The sequence below is a fragment of the Pseudophryne corroboree genome, chromosome 4 (genome assembly GCF_028390025.1).
Source record: "Pseudophryne corroboree isolate aPseCor3 chromosome 4, aPseCor3.hap2, whole genome shotgun sequence".
Classification (NCBI taxonomy): domain Eukaryota; kingdom Metazoa; phylum Chordata; class Amphibia; order Anura; family Myobatrachidae; genus Pseudophryne; species Pseudophryne corroboree.
The window spans coordinates 45,465,157-45,490,550 of record NC_086447.1 but is presented as its reverse complement, the minus strand read 5'-3'; the positions used below and the strand labels follow the sequence as shown (position 1 = coordinate 45,490,550).

The following is a 25,394-nucleotide window of genomic DNA, read 5'->3' as shown; positions in this document are numbered from 1 at the left end:
TTTATCCTGGGGTTCTGTAAATATAGGACATATATGCTCCTGTTTCTCCTGGGGTTCTGTAAATATAGAACATATATGCTCCTGTTTCTCCTGGGCTTCTGTAAATATAGAACATATATGCTCCTGTTTCTCCTGGGGTTCTGTAAATATATAACATATATGCTCCTGTTTCTCCTGGGGTTCTGTAAATATAGAACATATATGCTCCTGTGTCTCCTGGTGTAAATCTACAACACATATGGTCCCGGTGTAGCGCTGGACGCAGTGTGAGATTCGACCAGGTCAGCCTGCGCACAAAAGCACAATCTTTTACTACGCATTTCACGATTGTGTTTATTGCATAAAGTGCATCCAATCTACATGAGCCGCAGTGTGTTTTATAACAATAGTAACAAGGAATATACTATAGTGCAAACAATCACGAGACAATAGATGTGTAAAATTTATTCAACAGGATGTTAGGCACATACGCTATGGGCCAGATTCAGACCTGATCGCTGTGCTGCAAATTACGCTGTCCTGCGATCAGGAAGTCGCCGCCCAGGGGGAGTGTAAATTCGCCCCGCACAAGTGTGTGATCGCATGTGTACGCTGTGCCAAAATTCCCCTCAGTCAGCGGACATCTGCAAAACCGTTCCCATCACACTCACTATCAAATGTTTTCCTATTCTGTGCAGTGTGTGCAGTGTGTGCGCAGCTCCATACTTACCGCTCCAGTGCGATGAGAACAGGCTGATCGGGGCCGGAGCTGACGTCACACACCCTCCCTGAAATCGCTTGGGAACGTCTGCGTCTTCCCTGACACTCCCTGAAAATGGCCACTTACCACCACACAAACGTCCTCTTCCTGTCAATCAGCTTGCGAACAGCCGTGCGATTTAAATTTTCGCACCATCCCGTCGCTGTTTGTCAACGTGCATGTGCATTGCAGTTGTTCGATAATCGCCCGCTGTTTGAAAACGCACAGCAGCGATCAGGTTTGAATCGGGCCCTATGTATGATCACTGAAATAATCTAAATGCGTCGCTCAGTGACATTGGTGGTCATTCCGAGTTGTTCGCTCGCTAGCAGTTTTTAGCAGCCGTGCAAACGCTATGCCGCCTCCCACTGGGAGTGTATTTTAGCTTAGCAGAAGTGCAAACGAAAGGATCGCAGAGCGGCTACAAAAAAATGTTGTGCAGTTTGAGAGTAGCTTTAGACCTACTCAGCACTTGCGATCACTTCAGACTGTTCAATTCCTGTTTTGACGTCATGAACACGCCCTGCGTTCTCCCAGCCACGCCTGCGTTTTCCCTGGCACGCCTGCGTTTTTTTTCGAACACTCCCTGAAAACGGTCAGTTGCCACCCAGAAACGCCCACTTCCTGTCAATCACTCTGCGGCTGCCGGTGCGACTGAAAAGCTTCGCTAGACCCTGTGTAAAACTACATCGTTCATTGTAATAGTACGACGTGCGTGCGCATTCATTCGCAGAAGTGACTTTTTTTTGCCTCATCGCTGCACAGCGAACGAATGCAGCTAGCGAACAACTCGGAATGACCACCATTGTTATCTGGGTCGACCTTTGACCTTATATCATAAGAAGTGTAAAACTTGTTTGACTAAGCCTATTTCTATGTACAATGTCTATGGGGAGATAAACCCAGAAGAATGGTGGTAAGGCAAGTGGCACCAGTGGACTAGACACAACTAGAGATATACTGTATTCTTACCATTTTGCCTGTATCTAGAGGAAGGCATGTCATCCTCTTCTTGTATAAGTTCCTCGTCTGAAAGACAAAATAAATCTGCTTCTTTTTATAGCACATATATACAAGTCTAGTATACAGCTCCATATTCTATTCTGGTTATAAAGTTACTACTCCTGAACAATTATTATACAGTAGTTACAAGATATAATATTTGAATGTAGTGTAGCACGGCACGGGACGCCTATTCAATTGCCACTGGGACGCACCCATCACTCCTAAGAGGTGCAGGTTATTTGTCTCAATATGGCCTCCTATGTGAGCACATCTGTGCGTCTGTATGGATCTGTATGTGTGGTGATGCGATCGCAAATGGCACCACACATACTGGGAGGCCTTGCCCTGTGCTGGGCGGTCCCCAGAATGTTAGTATTGTCGCAGATTTTGCATAATTTAGAGGTTGACCCCTGCCTACGCAGCATGTCGGAAACGCAGGTGACGTCATCGTCCGGCCTTGGAAACGGCCATGGCATGTCTGTGTTTACAGCCCCCTCCCTCCTTGTCCGTCGCCTGTCAATCACTATGCGATTGCATCCTTCCGGGAAACAATCGCATAGTGACGGGACGCGCACTATAGCCACTGCAAGCGCGCTGAACCTTTGGGCACATCCCCGCGTGCGAATGTAGCGGCTGCGTTCAGGACTGAATGATCCCCATTGCACAGAATTGAAGATAGGAGATTAGTAAACTGTACATTGAAGGTGAATGTTCTAGCAAGCCATGTACTGTACATTGAAGGAGGTGAGTGTCCCAGCAAGCCATGTACTGTACATTGAAGAAGGTGAGTGTCCCAGCAAGCCATGTACTGTACATTGAAGGAGGTGAGTGTCCCAGCAAGCCATGTACTGTACATTGAAGTAGGTGAGTGTCCCAGCAAGCCATGTACTGTACATTGAAGAAGGTGAGTGTCCCAGCAAGCCATATACTGTACATTGAAGGAGGTGAGTGTCCCAGCAAGCCATGTACTGTACATTGAAGAAGGTGAGTGTCCCAGCAAGCCATGTACTGTACATGGAAGGAGGTGAGTGTCCCAGCAAGCCATGTACTGTACATTGAAGTAGGTGAGTGTCCCAGCAAGCCATGTACTGGATATTGAAGGAGGTGAGTGTCCCAGCAAGCCATGTACTGTACATTGAAGAAGGTGAGTGTCCCAGCAAGCCATGTACTGTACATTGAAGAAGGTGAGTGCCCCAGCAAGCCATATACTGGATATTGAAGGAGGTGAGTGTCCCAGCAAGCCATGTACTGTACATTGAAGAAGGTGAGTGTCCCAGCAAGCCATGTACTGTATATTGAAGGAGGTGAGTGTCCCAGCAAGCCATGTACTGTACATTGAAGTAGGTGAGTGTCCCAGCAAGCCATGTACTGTACATTGAAGTAGGTGAGTGTCCCAGCAAGCCATGTACTGTACATTGAAGGAGGTGAGTGTCCCAGCAAGCCATGTACAGTACATTAAAGAAGGTGAGTGTCCCAGCAAGCCATGTACTGTATATTGAAGGAGGTGAGTGTCCCAGCAAGCCATGTACTGTACATTGAAGTAGGTGAGTGTCCCAGCAAGCCATGTACTGTACATTGAAGTAGGTGAGTGTCCCAGCAAGCCATGTACTGTACATTGAAGTAGGTGAGTGTCCCAGCAAGCTATGTTCTGTACATTGAAGTAGGTGAGTGTCCCAGCAAGCCATGTACTGTACATTGAAGGAGGTGAGTGTCCCAGCAAGCCATGTACTGTACATTGAAGGAGGTGAGTGTCCCAGCAAGCCATGTACTGTACATTGAAGGAGGTGAGTGTCCCAGCAAGCCATGTACTGTACATTGAAGGAGGTGAGAGTCCCAGCAAGCCATGTACTGTACATAGAAGGTTAATGTTCCTGCAAGCCATGTACTGTACATAGAAGGAGGTGAGAGTCCCAGCAAGCCATGTACTGTACATTGAAGTAGGTGAGTGTCCCAGCAAGCCATGTACTGTACATTGAAGTAGGTGAGTGTCCCAGCAAGCCATGTACTGTACATTGAAGGAGGTGAGTGTCCCAGCAAGCCATGTACTGTACATTGAAGGAGGTGAGTGTCCCAGCAAGCCATGTACTGTACATTGAAGTAGGTGAGTGTCCCAGCAAGCCATGTACTGTACATTGAAGGAGGTGAGTGTCCCAGCAAGCCATGTACTGTACATAGAAGGTTAATGTTCCTGCAAGCCATATACTGTACATTGAAGGAGGTGAGTGTCCTAGCAAGCCATGTACTATACATTGAAGTAGGTGAGTGTCCCAGCAAGCCATGTACTGTACATTGAAGAAGGTGAGTGTCCCAGCAAGCCATGTACTGTACATTGAAGGAGGTGAGTGTCCCAGCAAGCCATGTACTGGATATTGAAGGAGGTGAGTGTCCCAACAAACCATGTACTGTACACTGAAGTAAGTGAGTGTCCCAGCAAGCCATGTACTGTACATTGAAGTGAGTGTCCCAGCAAGCCATGTACTGTACATTGAAGTAGGTGAGTGTCCCAGCAAGCCATGTACTGTACATTGAAGTAGGTGAGTGTCCCAGCAAGCCATGTACTGGATATTGAAGGAGGTGAGTGTCCCAGCAAGCCATGTACAGTACATTGTAGTAGGTGAGTGTCCCAGCAAGCCATGTACTGTACATTGAAGTAGGCGAGTGTCCCAGCAAGCCATATACTAGATATTGAAGGAGGTGAGTGTCCCAGCAAGCCATGTACTGGATATTGAAGGAGGTGAGTGTCCCAGCAAGCCATGTACTGTACATTGAAGTAGGTGAGTGTCCCAGCAAGCCATATACTAGATATTGAAGGAGGTGAGTGTCCCAGCAAGCCATGTACTGTACATTGAAGGAGGTGAGTGTCCCAGCAAGCCATGTACTGTACATTGAAGAAGGTGAGTGTCCCAGCAAGCCATGTACTGTACATTGAAGTAGGTGAGTGTCCCAGCAAGCCATGTACTTTACATTGAAGGAGGTGAGTGTCCCAGCAAGCCATGTACTGTACATTGAAGTAGGTGAGTGTCCCAGCAAGCCATGTACTGTACATTGAAGGAGGTGAGTGTCCCAGCAAGCCATGTACTGTACATTGAAGGAGGTGAGTGTCCCAGCAAGCCATGTACTGTACATAGAAGTAGGTGAGTGTCCCAGCAAGCCATGTACTGTACATTGAAGGAGGTGAGTGTCCCAGCAAGCCATGTACTGTACATAGAGGGTTAATGTTCCTGCAAGCCATGTACTGTACATAGAAGGTTAATGTTCCTGCAAGCCATGTACTGTACATTGAAGGAGGTGAGAGTCCCAGCAAGCCATGTATTGTACATTGAAGTAGGTGAGTGTCCCAGCAAGCCATGTACTGTACATTGAAGGAGGTGAGTGTCCCAGCAAGCCATGTACTGTACATTGAAGGAGGTGAGTGTCCCAGCAAGCCATGTACTGTACATTGAAGGAGGTGAGTGTCCCAGCAAGCCATGTACTGTACATTGAAGTAGGTGAGTGTCCCAGCAAGCCATGTACTGTACATTGAAGTAGGTGAGTGTCCTAGCAAGCCATGTACTGTACATTGAAGGTGGTGAGAGTCCCAGCAAGCCATGTACTGTACATAGAAGGTTAATGTTCCTGCAAGCCATATACTGTACATTGAAGGAGGTGAGTGTCCTAGCAAGCCATGTACTATACATTGAAGAAGGTGAGTGTCCCAGCAAGCCATGTACTGTACATTGAAGGAGGTGAGTGTCCCAGCAAGCCATGTACTGGATATTGAAGAAGGTGAGTGTCCCAACAAACCATGTACTGTACACTGAAGTGAGTGTCCCAGCAAGCCATGTACTGTACATTTAAGGTGAGTGTCCCAGCAAGCCATGTACTGTAGATTGAAGTAGTTGAGTGTCCCAGCAAGCCATGTACTGTACATTGAAGTAGGTGAGTGTCCCAGCAAGCCATGTACTGTACATTGAAGTAGGTGAGTGTCCCAGCAAGCCATGTACTGGATATTGAAGGAGGTGAGTGTCCCAGCAAGCCATGTACTGTACATTGAAGTAGGTGAGTGTCCCAGCAAGCCATATACTAGATATTGAAGGAGGTGAGTGTCCCAGCAAGCCATGTACTGTACATTGAAGAAGGTGAGTGTCCCAGCAAGCCATGTACTGTACATTGAAGTAGGTGAGTGTCCCAGCAAGCCATATACTAGATATTGAAGGAGGTGAGTGTCCCAGCAAGCCATGTACTGGATATTGAAGGAGGTGAGTGTCCCAGCAAGCCATGTACTGTACATTTGAAGTAGGTGAGTGTCCCAGCATGCCATATACTAGATATTGAAGGAGGTGAGTGTCCCAGCAAGCCATGTACTGGATATTGAAGGAGGTGAGTGTCCCAGCAAGCCATGTACTGTACATTTAAGGTGAGTGTCCCAGCAAGCCATGTACTGTAGATTGAAGTAGTTGAGTGTCCCAGCAAGCCATGTACTGTACATTGAAGAAGGTGAGTGTCCCAGCAAGCCGTGTACTGTACATTGAAGAAGGTGAGTGTCCCAGCAAGCCGTGTACTGTACATTGAAGAAGGTGAGTGTCCCAGCAAGCCATGTACTGTACATTGAAGAAGGTGAGTGTCCCAGCAAGCCGTGTACTGTACATTGAAGAAGGTGAGTGTCCCAGCAAGCCGTGTACTGTACATTGAAGAAGGTGAGTGTCCCAGCAAGCCATGTACTGTACATTGAAGAAGGTGAGTGTCCCAGCAAGCCATGTACTGTACATTGAAGAAGGTGAGTGTCCCAGCAAGCCATGTACTGGATATTGAAGAAGGTAAGTTCACAGGCATATTCTTCACACAGACAGACATGAGGTTATTAAGTCAGTCCCAGCAAGCTGGAACAAGGGGGAAGAGTTATCAAATCCCGGAGAGAGATAAAAGTACCAACCAATCAGCTCCTAACTAATTTTACAGGCTGCATTTATAAAATGACAGCTATTAGCTGATTGGTTGGTACTTTATTTCTCTCCAATCTTTGATAAATCTCCCCAATGTTCTCCTAAACACAGGGAGATGAATCTAGCAACTAATTTTCTACCTTTAATAGAAATGGCTGAAAAAAAATGGCAAATGTATGAAACCTACTGTAGAAGACTTACACGAGGCGCACTAAGTAATATAGCCAAATGAATTCTTATATCAGAACGACGCTGTGAAATCATTTTAATTTCACGCGTCAGACCATTCCTAGCTTGTGCATGTTACACGCAGTTAACTAGGGACCCGCAGTGGCAAACGCAGGATTTTTAGAGGGGGGGTTTCCAAATGCAATCCACAATCTCCCGCTCTGCAGAACATTGGAGCAAGTGAGGGAGTCTGGGGGATCAGTAGAACCTAGAACCAACCTTGGACAGTAATGTATACATTGATCTTTTTATACATTGGATACTGTATGGAATACAGTATTAATATAACACTATAGTCTATAGTATAGCCTACAGTATATCAAACATATTTAACCAATATAAATAAAATAAATGGTCAGGAAAATATTAAACATCCCAAAATGAATAAATATACAACATAACAGAACCAGTAGGAGACAGAATTGCATTTTCTAAGCACACATTCTCCCACCTCATGGTTAGGCTCCTGTCTCTTCTTCCTGGAAGCTACTCTCTGGTCAAGTGCACTGATTGAGTTGACTCAGATCCACACACACAGCAAACTTCATAGAAGAAGCTGTTACCACTTGCTGTTGCTGTCTGTCTATAATTTGAACTGCTGTCCAAGAGGAAAGGGTTTCTGGGCAACCGGAAACCCCCCTTGCGTTTGCCTATCACCTGGCATAAGATTTCTTAGAGCATAAAAGGGAAGGAGGGATGGGATGTGCTCTGCACCAGCTGGATAATTAGTAATATTAAGTTGAAAGAAAGGGCCCCGATTAATATCCGTCAGTGAATCAATCCCTTATTGCTGAATATTCGGGGGTGCAACCAGACACAATCATATTGTACGAAAAGAAGAGAGGAAAGAATGTCTCTTTGTTGGCACCAACAAAGACATTCTTTCCTCTCTTCTTTTCATAAGATTTCTTAGGGAATTAGCCAAAGGTTTAGTTTAGTGATGTGACACTGCGCCTTCAGAATATACCGTGTAATGGCCCTCATTCCGAGTTGATCGCTCGCTAGATACTTTTTGCAGCAGTGCAAATGTATAGTCGCCGCCCACGGGGGAGTGTATTTTCGCTTTGCAAGTGTGCGATCGCATGGGCAGCCGAGCGGGACGAAAATGTTTTTTGCAGTTTCTGAGTAGGTCTGAACTTACTCAGCCGCTGCGATCACTTCAGCCTGTCCGGTCCCGGAATTGACGTCAGACACCCGCCCTGCAAACGCTTGGACACGCCTGCGTTTTCCCTACCACTCCCAGAAAACGGTCAGTTGACACCCATAAACGCCCTCTTCCTGTCAATCTCCTTGCGATCGGTTGTGCGAATGGATTCTTCGCTAGAAGCATTGCACAGCTACGATGCTGTTTGTACTCGTACGACGCGCGTGCGCATTGCGGTGCATATGCATGCGCAGTAGTAACCTGATCGCTGCGCTGCGAAAAATGGCAGCGTGCGATCAACTCGGAATGAGGGCTAATGTACAGGTTGAAACAGTATAAATGGGGTATACATTCCTAATTATGGGACACCTTGGGAAGAAACTACTTTTTGCTACAGTGTGTTCTCAAGGAATGGAAAACTCCCTCGCACTGCATACGGTAGATTGTATATTTTATTGTTGTGTTGTCTTTTATATAGTACTACTGATTGTGCAGCACTGTACTTGTCATTCATATATTGACTACACAGTGTGGGAACTGAAAGTGTAACTCATCCTACTGTACATGGTTACCTGGGCGTATAAACATAAACACTGAGTTCCAACAGGGGCCCTCATTCCGAGTTGTTCGCTCGCAAGGCGATTTTAGCAGAGTTGCTCACGCTAAGCTGCCGCCTACTGGGAGTGAATCTTAGCATCTTAAAATTGCGACCGAAGTAATCGCAATATTGCGATTACACACCTCGTAGCAGTTTCTGAGTAGCTCCAGACTTACTCGGCATCTGCGATCAGTTCAGTGCTTGTCGTTCCTGGTTTGACGTCACAAACACACCCAGCGTTCGCCCAGACACTCCTCCGTTTCTCCGGCCACTCCTGCGTTTTTTCCGGAAACGGTAGCGTTTTTTCCCACACGCCCATAAAACGGCCTGTTTCCGCCCAGTAACACCCATTTCCTGTCAATCACATTACGATCGCCAGAACGATGAAAAAGCCGTGAGTAAAATTCCTAACTGCATAGCAAATTTACTTGGCGCAGTCGCAGTGCGGACATTGCGCATGCGCATTAAGCGGAAAATCGCTGCGATGCGGAGATTTTTACCGAGCGAACAACTCGGAATGAGGGCCCTGGTTACCTGAGCGTATAAACACTGAGTTCCAACAGGGTTCCAAGAAAGCCTTCTCAGCTGCAGAAACATTGCTCCAGTATCTCCAATTGTCTGAGGAGCATTTGAGACTTTATGGGGCAGATCCATAAACATTTTTTCTCTCCAGTATCATTACCGGTATTGAAGCATGGTCCATCTCTGGGGTCATAAAACGAAACTAGAACCCAGACAATGGAAACACCAGGTCCACGCACTGCCAAAATAATCAGACACAACAGTCTGCTTGGAAGATTATTAGCCACTGACTATTATTTGGTTTGGGATGAGAAGGGAGTTATAGTAATAAGATACATATAGGAGGGGGGGGGGGGGAGTTTATCAAGCCTTGGAGAGTCATAAAGTTTAGAACTTGCTCATAGCAACCTATCAGATTCTGTCGTTTTTCCAGCGCAACTTGTAAAGTGACAGAAGCTGATTGCTTGATACTTTTACTCTCTCCAAGATTTGATAAATCTCCCCCATAGACCCCAATTTTAGATGTTTGAGACATAAGAGAATAGTAACCAATATGTTTCCTTATTTTCAGCAATCTATAGAGAAGAGAAGAAAAACAAGCAGTGTTTAGGGAGAATAATTGTAAAGGTGTATTGTCTAAATTACTATGGGGAGATATATCAAATCGTAGATAGAGATAAAGTGGAAAGAGATAAAGCACCAACCAATCAGCTCCTATCATTTTTCAAACACAGCCTGTAACATGGCAGTTCGGAGTTGATTGGCTGGTACTTTATCGCCGTCCACTTTATCTCTCTCCAGCATTTGATACATCTCCCCCTATGTGTTAGGATGTAGTTACTGTTCTGAGGCAAATACCAATGTGTTCCCAGCTGGGTCGCATTTGTGTTTTTGTTCCACGAGGAGGGTGTAACCTGGGGTAACAGTAAGAGCCTGTAAGTCAGGAAACGGCCATGTGATGACCGAGTAAGAGGCGGAGCTGAGGGAAAGGGATGGCCATGATATTGTTTACTATGAATGGTCTCCATCAATGGTGCCATTGATACTTTACATCAATGGCAGGAAATAATCAATGTCAAACCCATTGATAGTTTGAACTATCGATGGGCAACACCACTGTGGGACAATTGGCAGCAGCGGGCCAATCAGAGAGGTGGACAGGGCTTAAGTGGTGCAACAGAGTTCAAGCTAAGCATTGTGTGAGGTGAACCGGGGGAAGTAAACCTCACCACAATGCCATCAGTGGTGAAGAAACATCGGAATGCCAGCATCGATGGCAAAGCCATCAGCAATCAGTGGCACACCAATGATGGTTGCTAAACATTGATGGTTGATGGCCAACACTACAGGAGATTTATGGGCCTTTCGGTCTACTCTATCATGGGCCTGTATGAGCATAGATCCATCGGCCCACTTGGGTTTCCACATCTGCAGCCTCCTATGGTATATGCAGCCTTAAACCTACTGTATAGGAGCATCCAGAGCAACAGTCATCAACACCTCTACTACTACTGTAGCACCTACTGTAGTTTACATAGGTACTATATTTACCACTGATATCTATAGGATCAAAAAGTCTGCGTAGCTAAAAACTAAGTCAGATCTCAATGGGCCGTCGGTCAGAGCCGGCCCTAACCAATATGATGGCCTAGGCAAGATTTTGGCTGGTGCCCACTAGCACCGCCCCTAGTTACGCCTCTGCCCCTGCACCATCACCCCTCACTGATAGCAGTTCTCATTTTGGTGTTCCTACCCCCTATATTTTAAATAGGAACATTGAGCATTTGGCGCACAGTACAAAAAGGGGCGTGTTTTTGCTGGGAAGGGGCATGGCCACACACTAGTACCCCCAATTCAAATTATGCCACACACTAGTGCAACTTGTTTATTCACACACATAATGCCCCTTACACATATGCCGAACACTACTGCACAACCAACCCACCAACCCATCACTCACATAGCTGCTATCACTCTGACCTCTGCCTCTGCTTGGATACAGATGTGTCCTCATATATCTTGCCTCAATACACCATGCAGCAGGAGATGCTTGGCGTGAGTCAGCTGGTAGATCTGCTAATGTTGGGCGCCTTTTTTTCTGAAACTGCATCTTATTTGCATTACTATGTGGCTAGGATTCACAAGCAGCTTCTGCTGTCTAAAATGATATGCAGCATGCCTATATTCTGTGTGCAATTGTGACTGTATCTGCATACGAAATGCTACGTTACAGTGATTTCCAGGAATAGACTGCAACGTAGCATTTCATATGCAGATACAGCCGCAGTCACACACAGAATATAGGCATGCCGCATATCATTTTAATCAGCAGAAGCTGCTTGTGCCCCATGGCATACCAAATGCCCTAGGCATTTGCCTAGTTTGCCTATGCCTAAGGCCGGCTCTGCCGTCGGTAACTAGTATCTGCGCCTCTTTCCTGTCCTGCGTTTGCATCTTAAAACCCTTTCAAGTCGAGCATAAAGTGCAGCAAGTACGGGACTTGCGGTTCTAATCGTAGCTGCACATCTTTTGCATGTGCAATATGTGTATTTTTTTGCAAAAAAACCCCCAAAACCTCTTTCAGTCATTTTATTGATGTCTCTAAGGGGTATATTTATTAACCTGCGGTTTGTCAAAGATTCCAATATATGGACTGATAAACAAGCCTCGATTCCTGTTGCCGTTTTAAAACCACTCTGATGTAACGACATTTAGTACATTTACCCCTAAATGTTTATTCATACGGTATGCATTAAACTCTTTCACATGTCAGAAACTGCTGAATCTCTGACTAATGGTTAATTTCCAAACCAATATTATTTTTCACTTGTCGGCATCGTGTTACTGGCAGTCGGGGAATAAGACGGACCTCTCGCCAGGAATAACAATGTGACAGCATGAGGATGACGGGTGTTTTTTTCCAGCAAACTGGACAAGTGAGAATTGAGGAACTGGTGGAACCGAGCTTCCTGTATTGTCCGATAATCTGAGGGTTTTATCCTATACGAGGAGAAAAGCAGGCGCTGATCCCTGGCGGAGGCAATACAGGGTATTAATCAAGTCGTTGTCTCTCCCTATACGTATCCTTACATCAAGCTTCTTACTCATGTTTCCGGTGGTGTAGCCATAGCCTGCCTGCAAACAGACCAGTGCTGTAACTTGTGTGGGTATTACATAATGCTGCGTTACCGGCCAACATTCTGACAAGCTCTGCGGCTCGTCCCGGACTTGTTAATAATAAGCACCTGCAGGTGGACATTAATCATCAGCCGTGTCCCTGGCTCCGTCTCTGGTCGCGGAGCTTCCAGCATGCAGCACTTTGGGAATTGTGCTCTGCGTCGTGTTTCATGTTCAGCGTAAAGTGTTTCTTAAGACGCCTTAGTTATTCAAAACAAGAGAATGTCAGACAACTCATGAAAGCGATTATTCCTTTGGAGCCGTTCCCTGGCTCTCAGCAACTTTTACAGCCCCGCGGTGAATACCAATTACTTGAGGACTACTTGGATAGAGTGTCCAATTCTGTAGCTTCTAGTCATAGTTTTTTTTTTTTTTTTACCCCATAGGTGGTGGTGATAAGCTGGTGGGGACTGAGGTAGCTGGGGTGGTGGGTATGAACCTCCTGTGGGCATGTAGGCCCAATTCAGAATGGATGCCGTTGGTACAGCACTTGCGTCTTTGGATGGAGCAGCTGTACAAAAATAGGCAAAAGCAGCAGGAGGCGTCTTGTGTCTTGCCCAGGCTGTTCACGCTGCAGAGGCCAGGAAATCTGCATCTGAAGACACAGGTCCTGGCCTCACCACTCACAGAAGATGTAACCATCACACCTCCATTTTTGGGAATACTGGCCAGCTCCACACTCCCCCCCAAACACAGCTTGGGGACAACTGCGCATGAGCATGCGGAATGTGTTCTGCACATGTGCAGCTGACTCGCCATCTGAGATGAACATAAACCTACGGGTTTAGGTACATCTCCTAATCAGCCCGTGTGTTTGTGGTTTGGGGGTCTGGCATTGCCTTCATACCTTCAAATGCTGTAGTTGCTCAGTGCTGATGGCATCAGACAGACACATCTATGAGTCAACCAGTCAATGATGGGCAGATGTTTTTTTAGTTTTTTTACAAGGTCTACTTTTAGACCCAGTCAGCCCTGGACAAATGGGACTGGCTTAGGTCTGGGGCGCCTGAGGTGCTTTGCATGCATTTGTGACGAGTGACCATCCCCCCATGACACATGACCACTGCCACTTCTCTAGCACCTGCTCCAGCCGCTACAAATCGTCAGCTCCAAAACTTGCATCTGGTCTGTGCAGGACTAAACTGTTTATCTCGTATCTAACATATGTAGAGATCCGTTTGGTCCAAAACATGATACTGTGGGAAAAGTCTCCACTCAGAAGCCCACCGGTTTTTTGAAAGAGACTTATAAATCTGCCCATAATTGAATTTTAAAATGTACAAAATGCAGACCCATAATTGCTATTTGTGAGCAAATGGGCCCAGTCATTTGTGGAAAGCACATTTATTTGCGGGTACATAGCGGTGTAAATGTAGCGTCTTACATTTGGAAAGCTATGTAATATTGAAGGCTACTCTAGACTTAGGGGTCTATTTACTAAGCTTTGGATGGAGATAAAGTAGCTGGAGATAAAGTACCAGCTAATCAGCTCCTAACTGCCATGTCACAGGCTGGGTTTAAAAAATGACAATTAGGAGCCGATTGGCTAGGACTTTGGTGGTCACTCCGAGTTGTTCGCTCGCTAGCAGTTTTTAGCAGCCGTGCAAACGCTATGCCGCCGCCCACTGGGAGTGTATTTTAGCTTAGCAGAAGTGTGAACGAAAGGATCGCAGAGCGGCGGCAACGTTTTTGTGTGCAGTTTTAGAGTAGCTCAAAACCTACTCAGCGCTTGCGATCACTTCAGACTGTTCAGTTCAGGATTTGACGTCACAAACACGCCCTGCGTTCGCCCAGCCACGCCTGCGTTTTTCCTGGCACGCCTGCGTTTTTTCCGAATACTCCCTGAAAACGGTCAGTTGACACCCAGAAACGCCCTCTTCCTGTCAATCACTCTGCGGCCAGCAGTGCGACTGAAAAACTTCGCTAGACCTTGTGTGAAAGTACATTGTTCGCTGTAATAGTACGTCGCGCGTGCACATTGCGCCGCATACGCATGCACCGTAGTGCCGTTTTTTTGCCTCATCGCTGCACAGCGAACGAATGCAGCTAGCGATCAACTCGGAATGACCCCCTTTATCTCCAGCCGCTTTATCTCCATCCAAGGCTTCGTAACTAGACCCCTTAGTTTTGCTGGCTGAGAGAATTGAAAATAAGATTGAATTTGGTGCAGACTATAACTCTACTTTCATAAGGAATCGGATGTCTTTTACATCTTACCAAATATAATTAGAACTTTCTGTGGTCCTGTTCAACTATCTAGGGCCCTCATTCCGAGTTGTTCGCTCGGTAATTTTCTTCGCATCGCAGCGATTTTCCGCTATTTGCGCATGCGCAATGTTCGCACTGCGACTGTGCCAAGTAAATTTGCTAAGAAGTTTGGTATTTTACTCACGGCATTACGAGGTTTTTCTTCGTTCTGGTGATCGTAATGTGATTGACGGGAAGTGGGTGTTTCTGGGCGGAAACTGGCCGTTTTATGCGTGTGTGTGCGAAAAAACGCTACAGTTTCTGGGAAAAACGCGGGAGTGGCTGGAGAAACGGGGGAGTGTCTGAAGAAACGGGGGATTTTCTGGGCGAACGCTGGGTGTGTTTGTGACGTCAAACCAGGAACGAAACTGACTGAACTGATCGCAGTGGCAGAGTAAGTCTGGAGCTACTCAGAAACTGCTAAGAAGTGTCTATTCGCAATTCTGCTAATCTTTCGTTAGCAATTTTGATAAGCTAAGATTCACTCCCAGTAGGCGGCGGCTTAGCGTGTGCAATGCTGCTAAAAGCAGCTTGCGAGCGAACAACTCGGAATGAGGGCCAATATACAGTAAATATTAAAGCAAACGAGAGGTGGTCCATACACATGATATTCTGAGATTTCTTATTGGACGTTCCTGTTGTAGTCTCATTTTATTGGGCTCATCGGCATCGCCATTATGAGTCCAGAATCTGTTCCGAAAGTCCAGCAAGAGCAAAAAATCTTTTCTGGCACAGGTTCCCCCCGGTTCAGCAATCAGTACAAGTAGTTTATTGAGTAATCATTACAGGTTTTTGGTAGATACTACAGATGGAGCCTCGCTCATCTAGCCTTCTCTGCTGCACCTAGGTGCACCAAGGCTTATTAGCATAAACCTTTCATCTATTGTTCTCAGCTGCAATACAATACAGAGAGAACAATACATCAGGGGATTAAGTCATTACAGCAGGGGATTAACTCCAACTGCTCTGGCTCAATTAATCCTATTAAAGGGATAGATAAGCAGGGCTCCATCTGTACATATAGAAACCGCATACACTTGTTACGCGTTTCACCGGAAAACTGCTTGCTTCTTCAGGCGGTTTATGCCAATGTATCTTAGTAGATGGTACTTATAAATCCTGGGGAAGCAATGCAAACTGCACCTTTTATTCCATGCAGAGTGCCATTACATTTTCATTGCACACAGAGAATGGTCACTATGCTGGCATTCTGCAAGTGAACTGATTACTCAGTTGGGGGAAACCTACTGCAGTTACTCCAAAATGATGATGTGACCATGTCCTCTAACCATTGTCAAGTGTAGTACAGATCCGATTCAACTTTCTTGGTTGCCAGACAGATAAGAGAAGGAAAAAAGGGAAGAATGGTGACAAAATGTATATTATTGAATATGGCAATAAAGTCCCTCCATGAGATTCAATCATGGGTAATGGACGTATTGCAGGTTGGGTAAGTAGTAGAGATGTGCACTTGAAATTTTACGGGTTTTGTGTTTTGGTTTTGGGTTTGGTTCCGCGGCCGTGTTTTGGGTTCGACCGCGTTTTGGCAAAACCTCACCGAATTTTTTTTGTCGGATTCGGGTGTGTTTTGGATTCGGGTGTTTTTTTCAAAAAACACTAAAAAACAGCTTAAATCATAGAATTTGGGGGTCATTTTGATCCCAAAGTATTATTAACCTCAAAAACCATAATTTCCACTCATTTTCAGTCTATTCTGAACACCTCACAATATTATTTTTAGTCCTAAAATTTGCACCAAGGTCGCTGGATGACTAAGCTAAGCGACCCTAGTGGCCGACACAAACACCTGGCCCATCTAGAAGTGTCACTGCAGTGTCACGCAGGATGGCCCTTCCAAAAAACACTCCCCAAACAGCACATGACGCAAAGAAAAAAAGAGGCGCAATGAGGTAGCTGTGTGAGTAAGATAAGCGACCCTAGTGGCCGACACAAACACCTGGCCCATCTAGGAGTGTCACTGCAGTGTCACGCAGGATGGCCCTTCCAAAAAACACTCCCCAAACAGCACATGACGCAAAGAAAAAAAGAGGCGCAATGAGGTAGCTGTGTGAGTAAGGTAAGCGACCCTAGTGGCCGACACAAACACCTGGCCCATCTAGGAGTGGCACTGCAGTGTCACGCAGGATGGCCCTTCCAAAAAACACTCCCCAAACAGCACATGACGCAAAGAAAAAAAGAGGCGCAATGAGGTAGCTGTGTGAGTAAGATAAGCGACCCTAGTGGCCGACACAAACACCTGGCCCATCTAGGAGTGGCACTGCAGTGTCACGCAGGATGGCCCTTCAAAAAAATACTCCCCAAACAGCACATGACGCAAAGAAAAATGAAAGAAAAAAGAGGTGCAAGATGGAATTGTCCTTGGGCCCTCCCACCCACCCTTATGTTGTATAAACAAGACATGCACACTTTAACCAACCCATCATTTCAGTGACAGGGTCTGCCACACGACTGTGACTGAAATGACGGGTTGATTTGGACCCCCACCAAAAAAGAAGCAATTAATCTCTCCTTGCACAAACTGGCTCTACAGAGGCAAGATGTCCACCTCATCATCATCCTCCGATATATCACCGTGTACATCCCCCTCCTCACAGATTATCAATTCGTCCCCACTGGAATCCACCATCTCAGCTCCCTGTGTACTTTGTGGAGGCAATTGCTGCTGGTCAATGTCTCCACGGAGGAATTGATTATAATTCATTTTAATGAACATCATCTTCTCCACATTTTCTGGAAGTAACCTCGTACGCCGATTGCTGACAAGGTGAGCGGCGGCACTAAACACTCTTTCGGAGTACACACTTGTGGGAGGGCAACTTAGGTAGAATAAAGCCAGTTTGTGCAAGGGCCTCCAAATTGCCTCTTTTTCCTGCCAGTATTAGTACGGACTGTCTGACGGGCCTACTTGGATGCGGTCACTCATATAATCCTCCACCATTCTTTCAATGGGGAGAGAATCATATGCTGTGCCAGTAGACGACATGTCTGTATCCGTAATCGTTGGCAGGTCCTTCAGTCCGGACCAGATGTCAGCATCAGCAGTCGCTCCAGACTGCCCTGCATCACCGCCAGCGGGTGGGCTCGGAATTCTGAGCCTTTTCCTCGCACCCCCAGTTGCGGGAGAATGTGAAGGAGGAGATGTTGACAGGTCGCGTTCCGCTTGACTTGACAATTTTCTCACCAGCAGGTCTTTGAACCCCAGCAGACTTGTGTGTGCCGGAAAGAGAGATCCAAGGTAGGTTTTAAATCTAGGATCGAGCACGGTGGCCAAAATGTAGTGCTCTGATTTCAACAGATTGACCACCCGTGAATCCTTGTTAAGCGAATTAAGGGCTCCATCCACAAGTCCCACATGCCTAGCGGAATCGCTCCGTGTTAGCTCCTCCTTCAATGTCTCCAGCTTCTTCTGCAAAAGCCTGATGAGGGGAATGACCTGACTCAGGCTGGCAGTGTCTGAACTGACTTCACGTGTGGCAAGTTCAAAGGGCATCAGAACCTTGCACAACGTTGAAATCATTCTCCACTGCGCTTGAGACAGGTGCATTCCACCTCCTATATCGTGCTCAATTGTATAGGTTTGAATGGCCTTTTGCTGCTCCTCCAACCTCTGAAGCATATATAGGGTTGAATTCCACCTCGTTACCACTTCTTGCTTCAGATGATGGCAGGGCAGGTTCAGGCGTTTTTGGTGGTGCTCCAGTCTTCTGTACGTGGTGCCTGTACGCCGAAAGTGTCCCGCAATTCTTCTGGCCACCGACAGCATCTCTTGCACGCCCCTCTCGTTTTTTAAATAATTCTGCACCACCAAATTCAAGGTATGTGCAAAACATGGGACGTGCTGGAATTTGCCCATATTTAATGCACACACAATATTGCTGGCGTTGTCCGATGCCACAAATCCACAGGAGAGTCCAATTGGGGTAAGCCATTCCGCGATGATCTTCCTCAGTTGCCGTAAGAGGTTTTCAGCTGTGTGCGTATTCTGGAAACCGGTGATACAAAGCGTAGCCTGCCTAGGAAAGAGTTGGCGTTTGCGAGATGCTGCTACTGGTGCCGCCGCTGCTGTTCTTGCGGCGGGAGTCCATACATCTACCCAGTGGGCTGTCACAGTCATATAGTCCTGACCCTGCCCTGCTCCACTTGTCCACATGTCCGTGGTTAAGTGGACATTGGGTACAACTGCATTTTTTAGGACACTGGTGAGTCTTTTTCTGACGTCCGTGTACATTCTCGGTATCGCCTGCCTAGAGAAGTGGAACCTAGATGGTATTTGGTAACGGGGGCACACTACCTCAAGAAATTGTCTAGTTCCCTGTGAACTAACGGCGGATACCGGACGCACGTCTAACACCAACATAGTTGTCAAGGCCTCAGTTATCCGCTTTGCAACAGGATGACTGCTGTGATATTTCATCTTCCTCGCAAAGGACTGTTGGACAGTCAATTGCTTACTGGAAGTAGTACAAGTGGTCTTCCGACTTCCCCTCTGGGATGACCATCGACTCCCAGCAGCAACAACAGCAGCGCCAGCAGCAGTAGGCGTTACACGCAAGGATGCATCGGAGGAATCCCAGGCAGGAGAGGACTCGTCAGAATTGCCAGTGACATGGCCTGCAGGACTATTGGCATTCCTGGGGAAGTAGGAAATTGACACTGAGGGAGTTGGTGGGGTGGTTTGCGTGAGCTTGGTTACAAGAGGAAGGGATTTACTGGTCAGTGGACTGCTTCCGCTGTCGCCCAAAGTTTTTGAACTTGTCACTGACTTATTATGAATGCGCTGCAGGTGACGTATAAGGGAGGATGTTCCGAGGTGGTTAACGTCCTTACCCCTACTTATTACAGCTTGACAAAGGCAACACACGGCTTGACAAATGTTGTCCGCATTTCTGTTGAAATACTTCCACACCGAAGAGCTGATTTTTTTGGTATTTTCACCAGGCATGTCAATGGCCATATTCCTCCCACGGACAACAGGTGTCTCCCCGGGTGCCTGACTTAAACAAACCACCTCACCATCAGAATCCTCCTTGTCAATTTCCTCCCCAGCGCCAGCAACACCCATATCCTCCTCATCCTGGTGTACTTCAACACTGACATCTTCAATATGACTATCAGGAACTGGACTGCGGGTGCTCCTTCCAGCACTTGCAGGGGGCGTGCAAATGGTGGAAGGCGCATGCTCTTCACGTCCAGTGTTGGGAAGGTCAGGCATCGCAACCGACACAATTGGACTCTCCTTGTGGATTTGGGATTTCGAAGAACGCACAGTTCTTTGCTGTGCTTTTGCCAGCTTGAGTCTTTTCATTTTTCTAGCGAGAGGCTGAGTGCTTCCATCCTCATGTGAAGCTGAACCACTAGCCATGAACATAGGCCAGGGCCTCAGCCGTTCCTTGCCACTCCGTGTGGTAAATGGCATATTGGCAAGTTTACGCTTCTCCTCCGACAATTTTATTTTAGATTTTTGAGTCCTTTTTTTACTGATATTTGGTGTTTTGGATTTTACATGCTCTGTACTATGACATTGGACATCGGCCTTGGCAGACGACGTTGCTGGCATTTCATCGTCTCGGCCATGACTAGTGGCAGTAGCTTCAGCACGAGGTGGAAGTCGATCTTGATCTTTCCCTATTTTTGGAACCTCAACATTTTTGTTCTCCATATTTTAATAGGCGAAACTAAAAGGCACCTCAGGTAAACAATGGAGATGGATGGATACTAGTATACTTATGGATGGACGAGCGACTGCCGACACAGAGGTAGCTACAGCCGTGGACTACCGTACTGTGTCTGCTGCTAATATAGACTGGATGATAATGAGATAAAATTAAAATATATATATATATATATCACACTAGTACTGCAGCCGGACAGGTATATATTATGTAATGACGGACCTGCTGGACACTGTCTGTCAGCACTGCAGACTCCTAAAGTAAGCTACTAGTATCAAGAAGATAGAAAAAAAAAAAAAACCACGGGTAGGTGGTATACAATTATGGATGGACGAGCGACTGCCGACACAGAGGTAGCTACAGCCGTGGACTACCGTACTGTGTCTGCTGCTAATATAGACTGGATGATAATGAGATAAAATTAAAATATATATATATATCACACTAGTACTGCAGCCGGACAGGTATATATTATGTAATGACGGACCTGCTGGACACTGTCTGTCAGCACTGCAGACTCCTAAAGTAAGCTACTAGTATCAAGAAGATAGAAAAAAATAAGATTTTACTTACCGATAAATCTATTTCTCGTAGTCCGTAGTGGATGCTGGGACTCCGTAAGGACCATGGGGAATAGCGGCTCCGCAGGAGACAGGGCACAAGAATAAAAGCTTTAGGATCAGGTGGTGTGCACTGGCTCCTCCCCCTATGACCCTCCTCCAAGCCTCAGTTAGGATACTGTGCCCGGACGAGCGTACATAATAAGGAAGGATATTGAATCCCGGGTAAGACTCATACCAGCCACACCAATCACACCGTACAACTTGTGATCTGAACCCAGTTAACAGTATGATAAAACGAAAAGGAGCCTCTGAAAAGATGGCTCACAACAATAATAACCCGAATTTTTGTAACAATAACTATATACAAGTATTGCAGACAATCCGCACTTGGGATGGGCGCCCAGCATCCACTACGGACTACGAGAAATAGATTTATCGGTAAGTAAAATCTTATTTTCTCTGACGTTCTAGTGGATGCTGGGACTCCGTAAGGACCATGGGGATTATACCAAAGCTCCCAAACGGGCGGGAGAGTGCGGATGACTCTGCAGCACCGAATGAGAGAACTCCAGGTCCTCCTCAGCCAGGGTATCAAATTTGTAGAATTTCGCAAACGTGTTTGCCCCTGACCAAGTAGCTGCTCGGCAAAGTTGTAAAGCCGAGACCCCTCGGGCAGCCGCCCAAGATGAGCCCACTTTCCTTGTGGAATGGGCTTTTACCGATTTTGGCTGTGGCAGGCCTGCCACAGAATGTGCAAGCTGAATTGTACTACAAATCCAACGAGCAATCGTCTGCTTAGAAGCAGGAGCACCCAGCTTGTTGGGTGCATACAGGATAAACAGCGAGTCAGATTTTCTGACTCCAGCCGTCCTGGAAACATATATTTTCAGGGCCCTGACAACGTCAAGCAACTTGGAGTCCTCCAAGTCCCTAGTAGCCGCAGGTACCACAATAGGTTGGTTCATGTGAAATGCAGAAACCACCTTAGGTAGAAATTGAGGACGAGTCCTCAATTCTGCCCTGTCAGAATGAAAAATTAAGTAAGGACTTTTATATGATAAAGCCGCCAATTCTGACACACGCCTGGCTGAAGCCAGGGCTAACAGCATCGTCACCTTCCATGTGAGATATTTGAAGTCCACAGTGGTGAGTGGTTCAAACCAATGTGACTTTAGAAAACTCAACACAACATTGAGATCCCAAGGTGCCACTGGAGGCACAAAAGGAGGCTGTATATGCAGTACCCCTTTTACAAATGTCTGAACTTCAGGCATTGAAGCCAGTTCTTTCTGGAAGAAAATCGACAGGGCCGAAATTTGAACCTTAATGGACCCTAATTTTAGGCCCATAGATAGTCCTGTTTGCAGGAAATGGAGGAAACGACCCAGTTGAAATTCCTCTGTAGGGGCCTTCTTGGCCTCACACCACGCAACATATTTTCGCCAAATGCGGTGATAATGTTTTGCGGTTACGTCCTTCCTGGCCTTGACCAGGGTAGGGATGACTTCATCTGGAATGCCTTTTTCCCTCAGGATCCGGCGTTCAACCGCCATGCCGTCAAACGCAGCCGCGGTAAGTCTTGGAACAGACAAGGCCCCTGCTGGAGCAGGTCCTTTCTCAGAGGTAGAGGCCACGGTTCGTCCGTGAGCATCTCTTGAAGTTCCGGGTACCAAGTCCTTCTTGGCCAATCCGGAACCACGAGTATAGTTCTTACTCCTCTCCTTCTTATGATTCTCAGTACCTTTGGTATGAGAGGCAGAGGAGGGAACACATACACTGACTGGTACACCCACGGCGTTACCAGGGCGTCCACCGCTATTGCCTGAGGGTCCCTTGACCTGGCGCAATATCTGTCTAGTTTTTTGTTTAGACGGGACGCCATCATGTCCACCTTTGGTTCTTCCCAACGGTTTACTATCAGGTGGAAGACTTCTGGGTGAAGTCCCCACTCTCCCGGGTGGAGGTTGTGTCTGCTGAGGAAGTCTGCTTCCCAGTTGTCCACTCCCGGAATGAACACTGCTGACAGTGCTATCACATGATTTTCCGCCCAGCGAAGAATCCTTGCAGCTTCTGCCATTGCCCTCCTGCTTCTCGTGCCGCCCTGTCTGTTTACGTGGGCGACTGACGTGATGTTGTCCGATTGGATCAATACCGCCTGACCCCGAAGCAGGGGTTTCGCTTGACTTAGGGCATTGTAAATGGCCCTTAGTTCCAGAATGTTTATATGAAGAGATGCTTCCATGCTTGACCACAAGCCCTGGAAATTTCTTCCCTGTGTGACTGCTTCCCAGCCTCTCAGGCTTGCATCCGTGGTCACCAGGATCCAATCCTGAATGCCAAATCTGCGGCCCTCTAGTAGATGAGCACTCTGCAGCCACCACAGAAGAGACACCCATGTCCTTGGTGACAGGGTTATCCGCTGATGCATCTGAAGATGCGATCCGGACCATTTGTCCAGTAGATCCCACTGAAAAGTTCTTGCATGGAATCTTCCGAATGGAATCGCTTCGTAAGAAGCCACCATTTTTCCCAGGACCCTCGTGCACTGATGCACTGACACCTGGCCTGGTTTTAGGAGGTTCCTGACTAGCTCGGATAACTCCCTGGCCTTCTCCTCCGGGAGAAACACCTTTTTCTGGACTGTGTCCAGAATCATTCCTAGGAACAGTAGACGTGTCGTTGGAATCAGCTGCGATTTTGGAATATTTAGGATCCACCCGTGCTGACGTAACACTACCTGAGATAGTGCTACTCCGACTTCTAACTGTTCTCTGGACCTTGCCCTTATCAGGAGATCGTCCAAGTAAGGGATAATTAAGATGCCTTTTCTTCGAAGAAGAATCATCATTTCGGCCATTACCTTGGTAAAGACCCGAGGTGCCGTGGACAACCCAAACGGCAGCGTCTGAAACTGATAATGACAGTCTTGTACTACAAACCTGAGGTACCCTTGGTGAGACGGGTAGATTGGGACGTGGAGATAAGCATCCTTGATGTCCAGAGACACCATATAGTCCCCTTCTTCCAGGTTTGCTATCACCGCTCTGAGTGATTCCATCTTGAATTTGAACCTCTTTATGTAAGTGTTCAAGGATTTCAGATTTAAAATTGGTCTCACCGAGCCGTCCGGCTTCGGTACCACAAACAGCGTGGAATAATACCCCTTTCCCTGTTGTAGGAGGGGTACCTTGATTATCACCTGCTGGGAATACAGCTTGTGAATGGCTTCCAAAACTGCCTCCCTGTCGGAGGGAGACTTTGGTAGAGCAGACTTCAGGAACCGGCGAGGGGGAAACGCCTCGAATTCCAGTTTGTACCCCTGCGATACTACCTGTAGAATCCAGGGGTCCACTTGCGAGTGAGCCCACTGCGCGTTGAAATTCTTGAGACGGGCCCCCACCATGTCTGAGTCTGCTTGTAAAGCCCCAGCGTCATGCTGAAGACTTGGCAGAAGCAGGGGAGGGCTTCTGCTCCTGGGAAGCGGCTGCATGGTGCAGTCTTTTTCCCCTTCCTCTGCCCCGGGGCAGGAAGGAATGGCCTTTAGCTCGCTTGTACTTATGGGAACGAAAGGACTGAGTTTGAAAAGACGGTGTCTTTTTCTGCTGATGTGAAGTGACCTGGGGTAAAAAGGTGGATTTTCCAGCCGTTGCCGTGGCCACCAGGTCCGATAGACCAGCCCCAAATAACTCCTCCCCTTTATACGGCAATACTTCCATATGTCGTTTGGAATCCGCATCGCCTGACCACTGTCGCGTCCATAACGCTCTTCTGGCAGAAATGGACATAGCACTTACTCTTGATGCCAGGGTGCAAATATCCCTCTGTGCATCACGCATATATAGTAATGCATCCTTCAAATGCTCTATAGTTAACAGTATATTGTCCCTATCCAGGGTATCAATATTTTCAGTCAGGGAATCCGACCACGCGACTCCAGCACTGCACATCCAGGCTGAAGCGATTGCTGGTCGCAGTATAACACCAGTATGTGTGTATATACTTTTAAGAATATTTTCCAGCCTTCTATCTGCTGGTTCTTTGAGGGTGGCCGTATCAGGAGACGGTAACGCTACTTGTTTAGATAAACGTGTGAGCGCCTTATCTACCCTAGGGGGTGTTTCCCAACGCGTCCTAACCTCTGATGGGAAAGGATATAGTGCCAATAATTTTTTAGAAATTAGCAGTTTTTTGTCGGGGGAAACCCACGCTTTTTCACACACCTCATTTAACTCATCTGACTCAGGGAAAACTATTGGTAGTTTTTTCACACCCCACATAATACCCTTCTTTGTGGTACTTGTAGTGTCAGAAATGTTCAATGCCTCCTTCATTGCCGTGATCATGTAACGTGTGGCCCTACTGGACATTACGTTTGTCTCCTCACCGTCGACACTAGACTCAGTATCTGTGTCTGGGTCTGTGTCGACCCACTGAGGTAACGGGCGTTTTAGGGCCCCTGACGGTGTCTGAGACGCCTGGACAGGCACTAATTGATTTGCCGGCTGTCTCATGTCATCAACCGTTCTTTGCAAAGTGCTGACATTATCACTTAATTC

At 46.9% G+C, this 25,394-nt stretch overlaps 1 protein-coding gene across 1 annotated transcript in view; it reads right to left on the bottom strand.

The window, feature by feature from the left end:
- SCARA3 (scavenger receptor class A member 3) overlaps window positions 1-25,394 on the bottom strand; it is a 105,393-nt gene that overhangs the window by 65,919 nt on the left and 14,080 nt on the right. Inside the window, exon 2 of the mRNA XM_063915009.1 lies at window positions 1,712-1,786. Within this exon, the coding sequence (XP_063771079.1) occupies window positions 1,712-1,786 (75 nt within the window). The remainder of the gene's footprint in view (window positions 1-1,711; window positions 1,787-25,394) is intronic.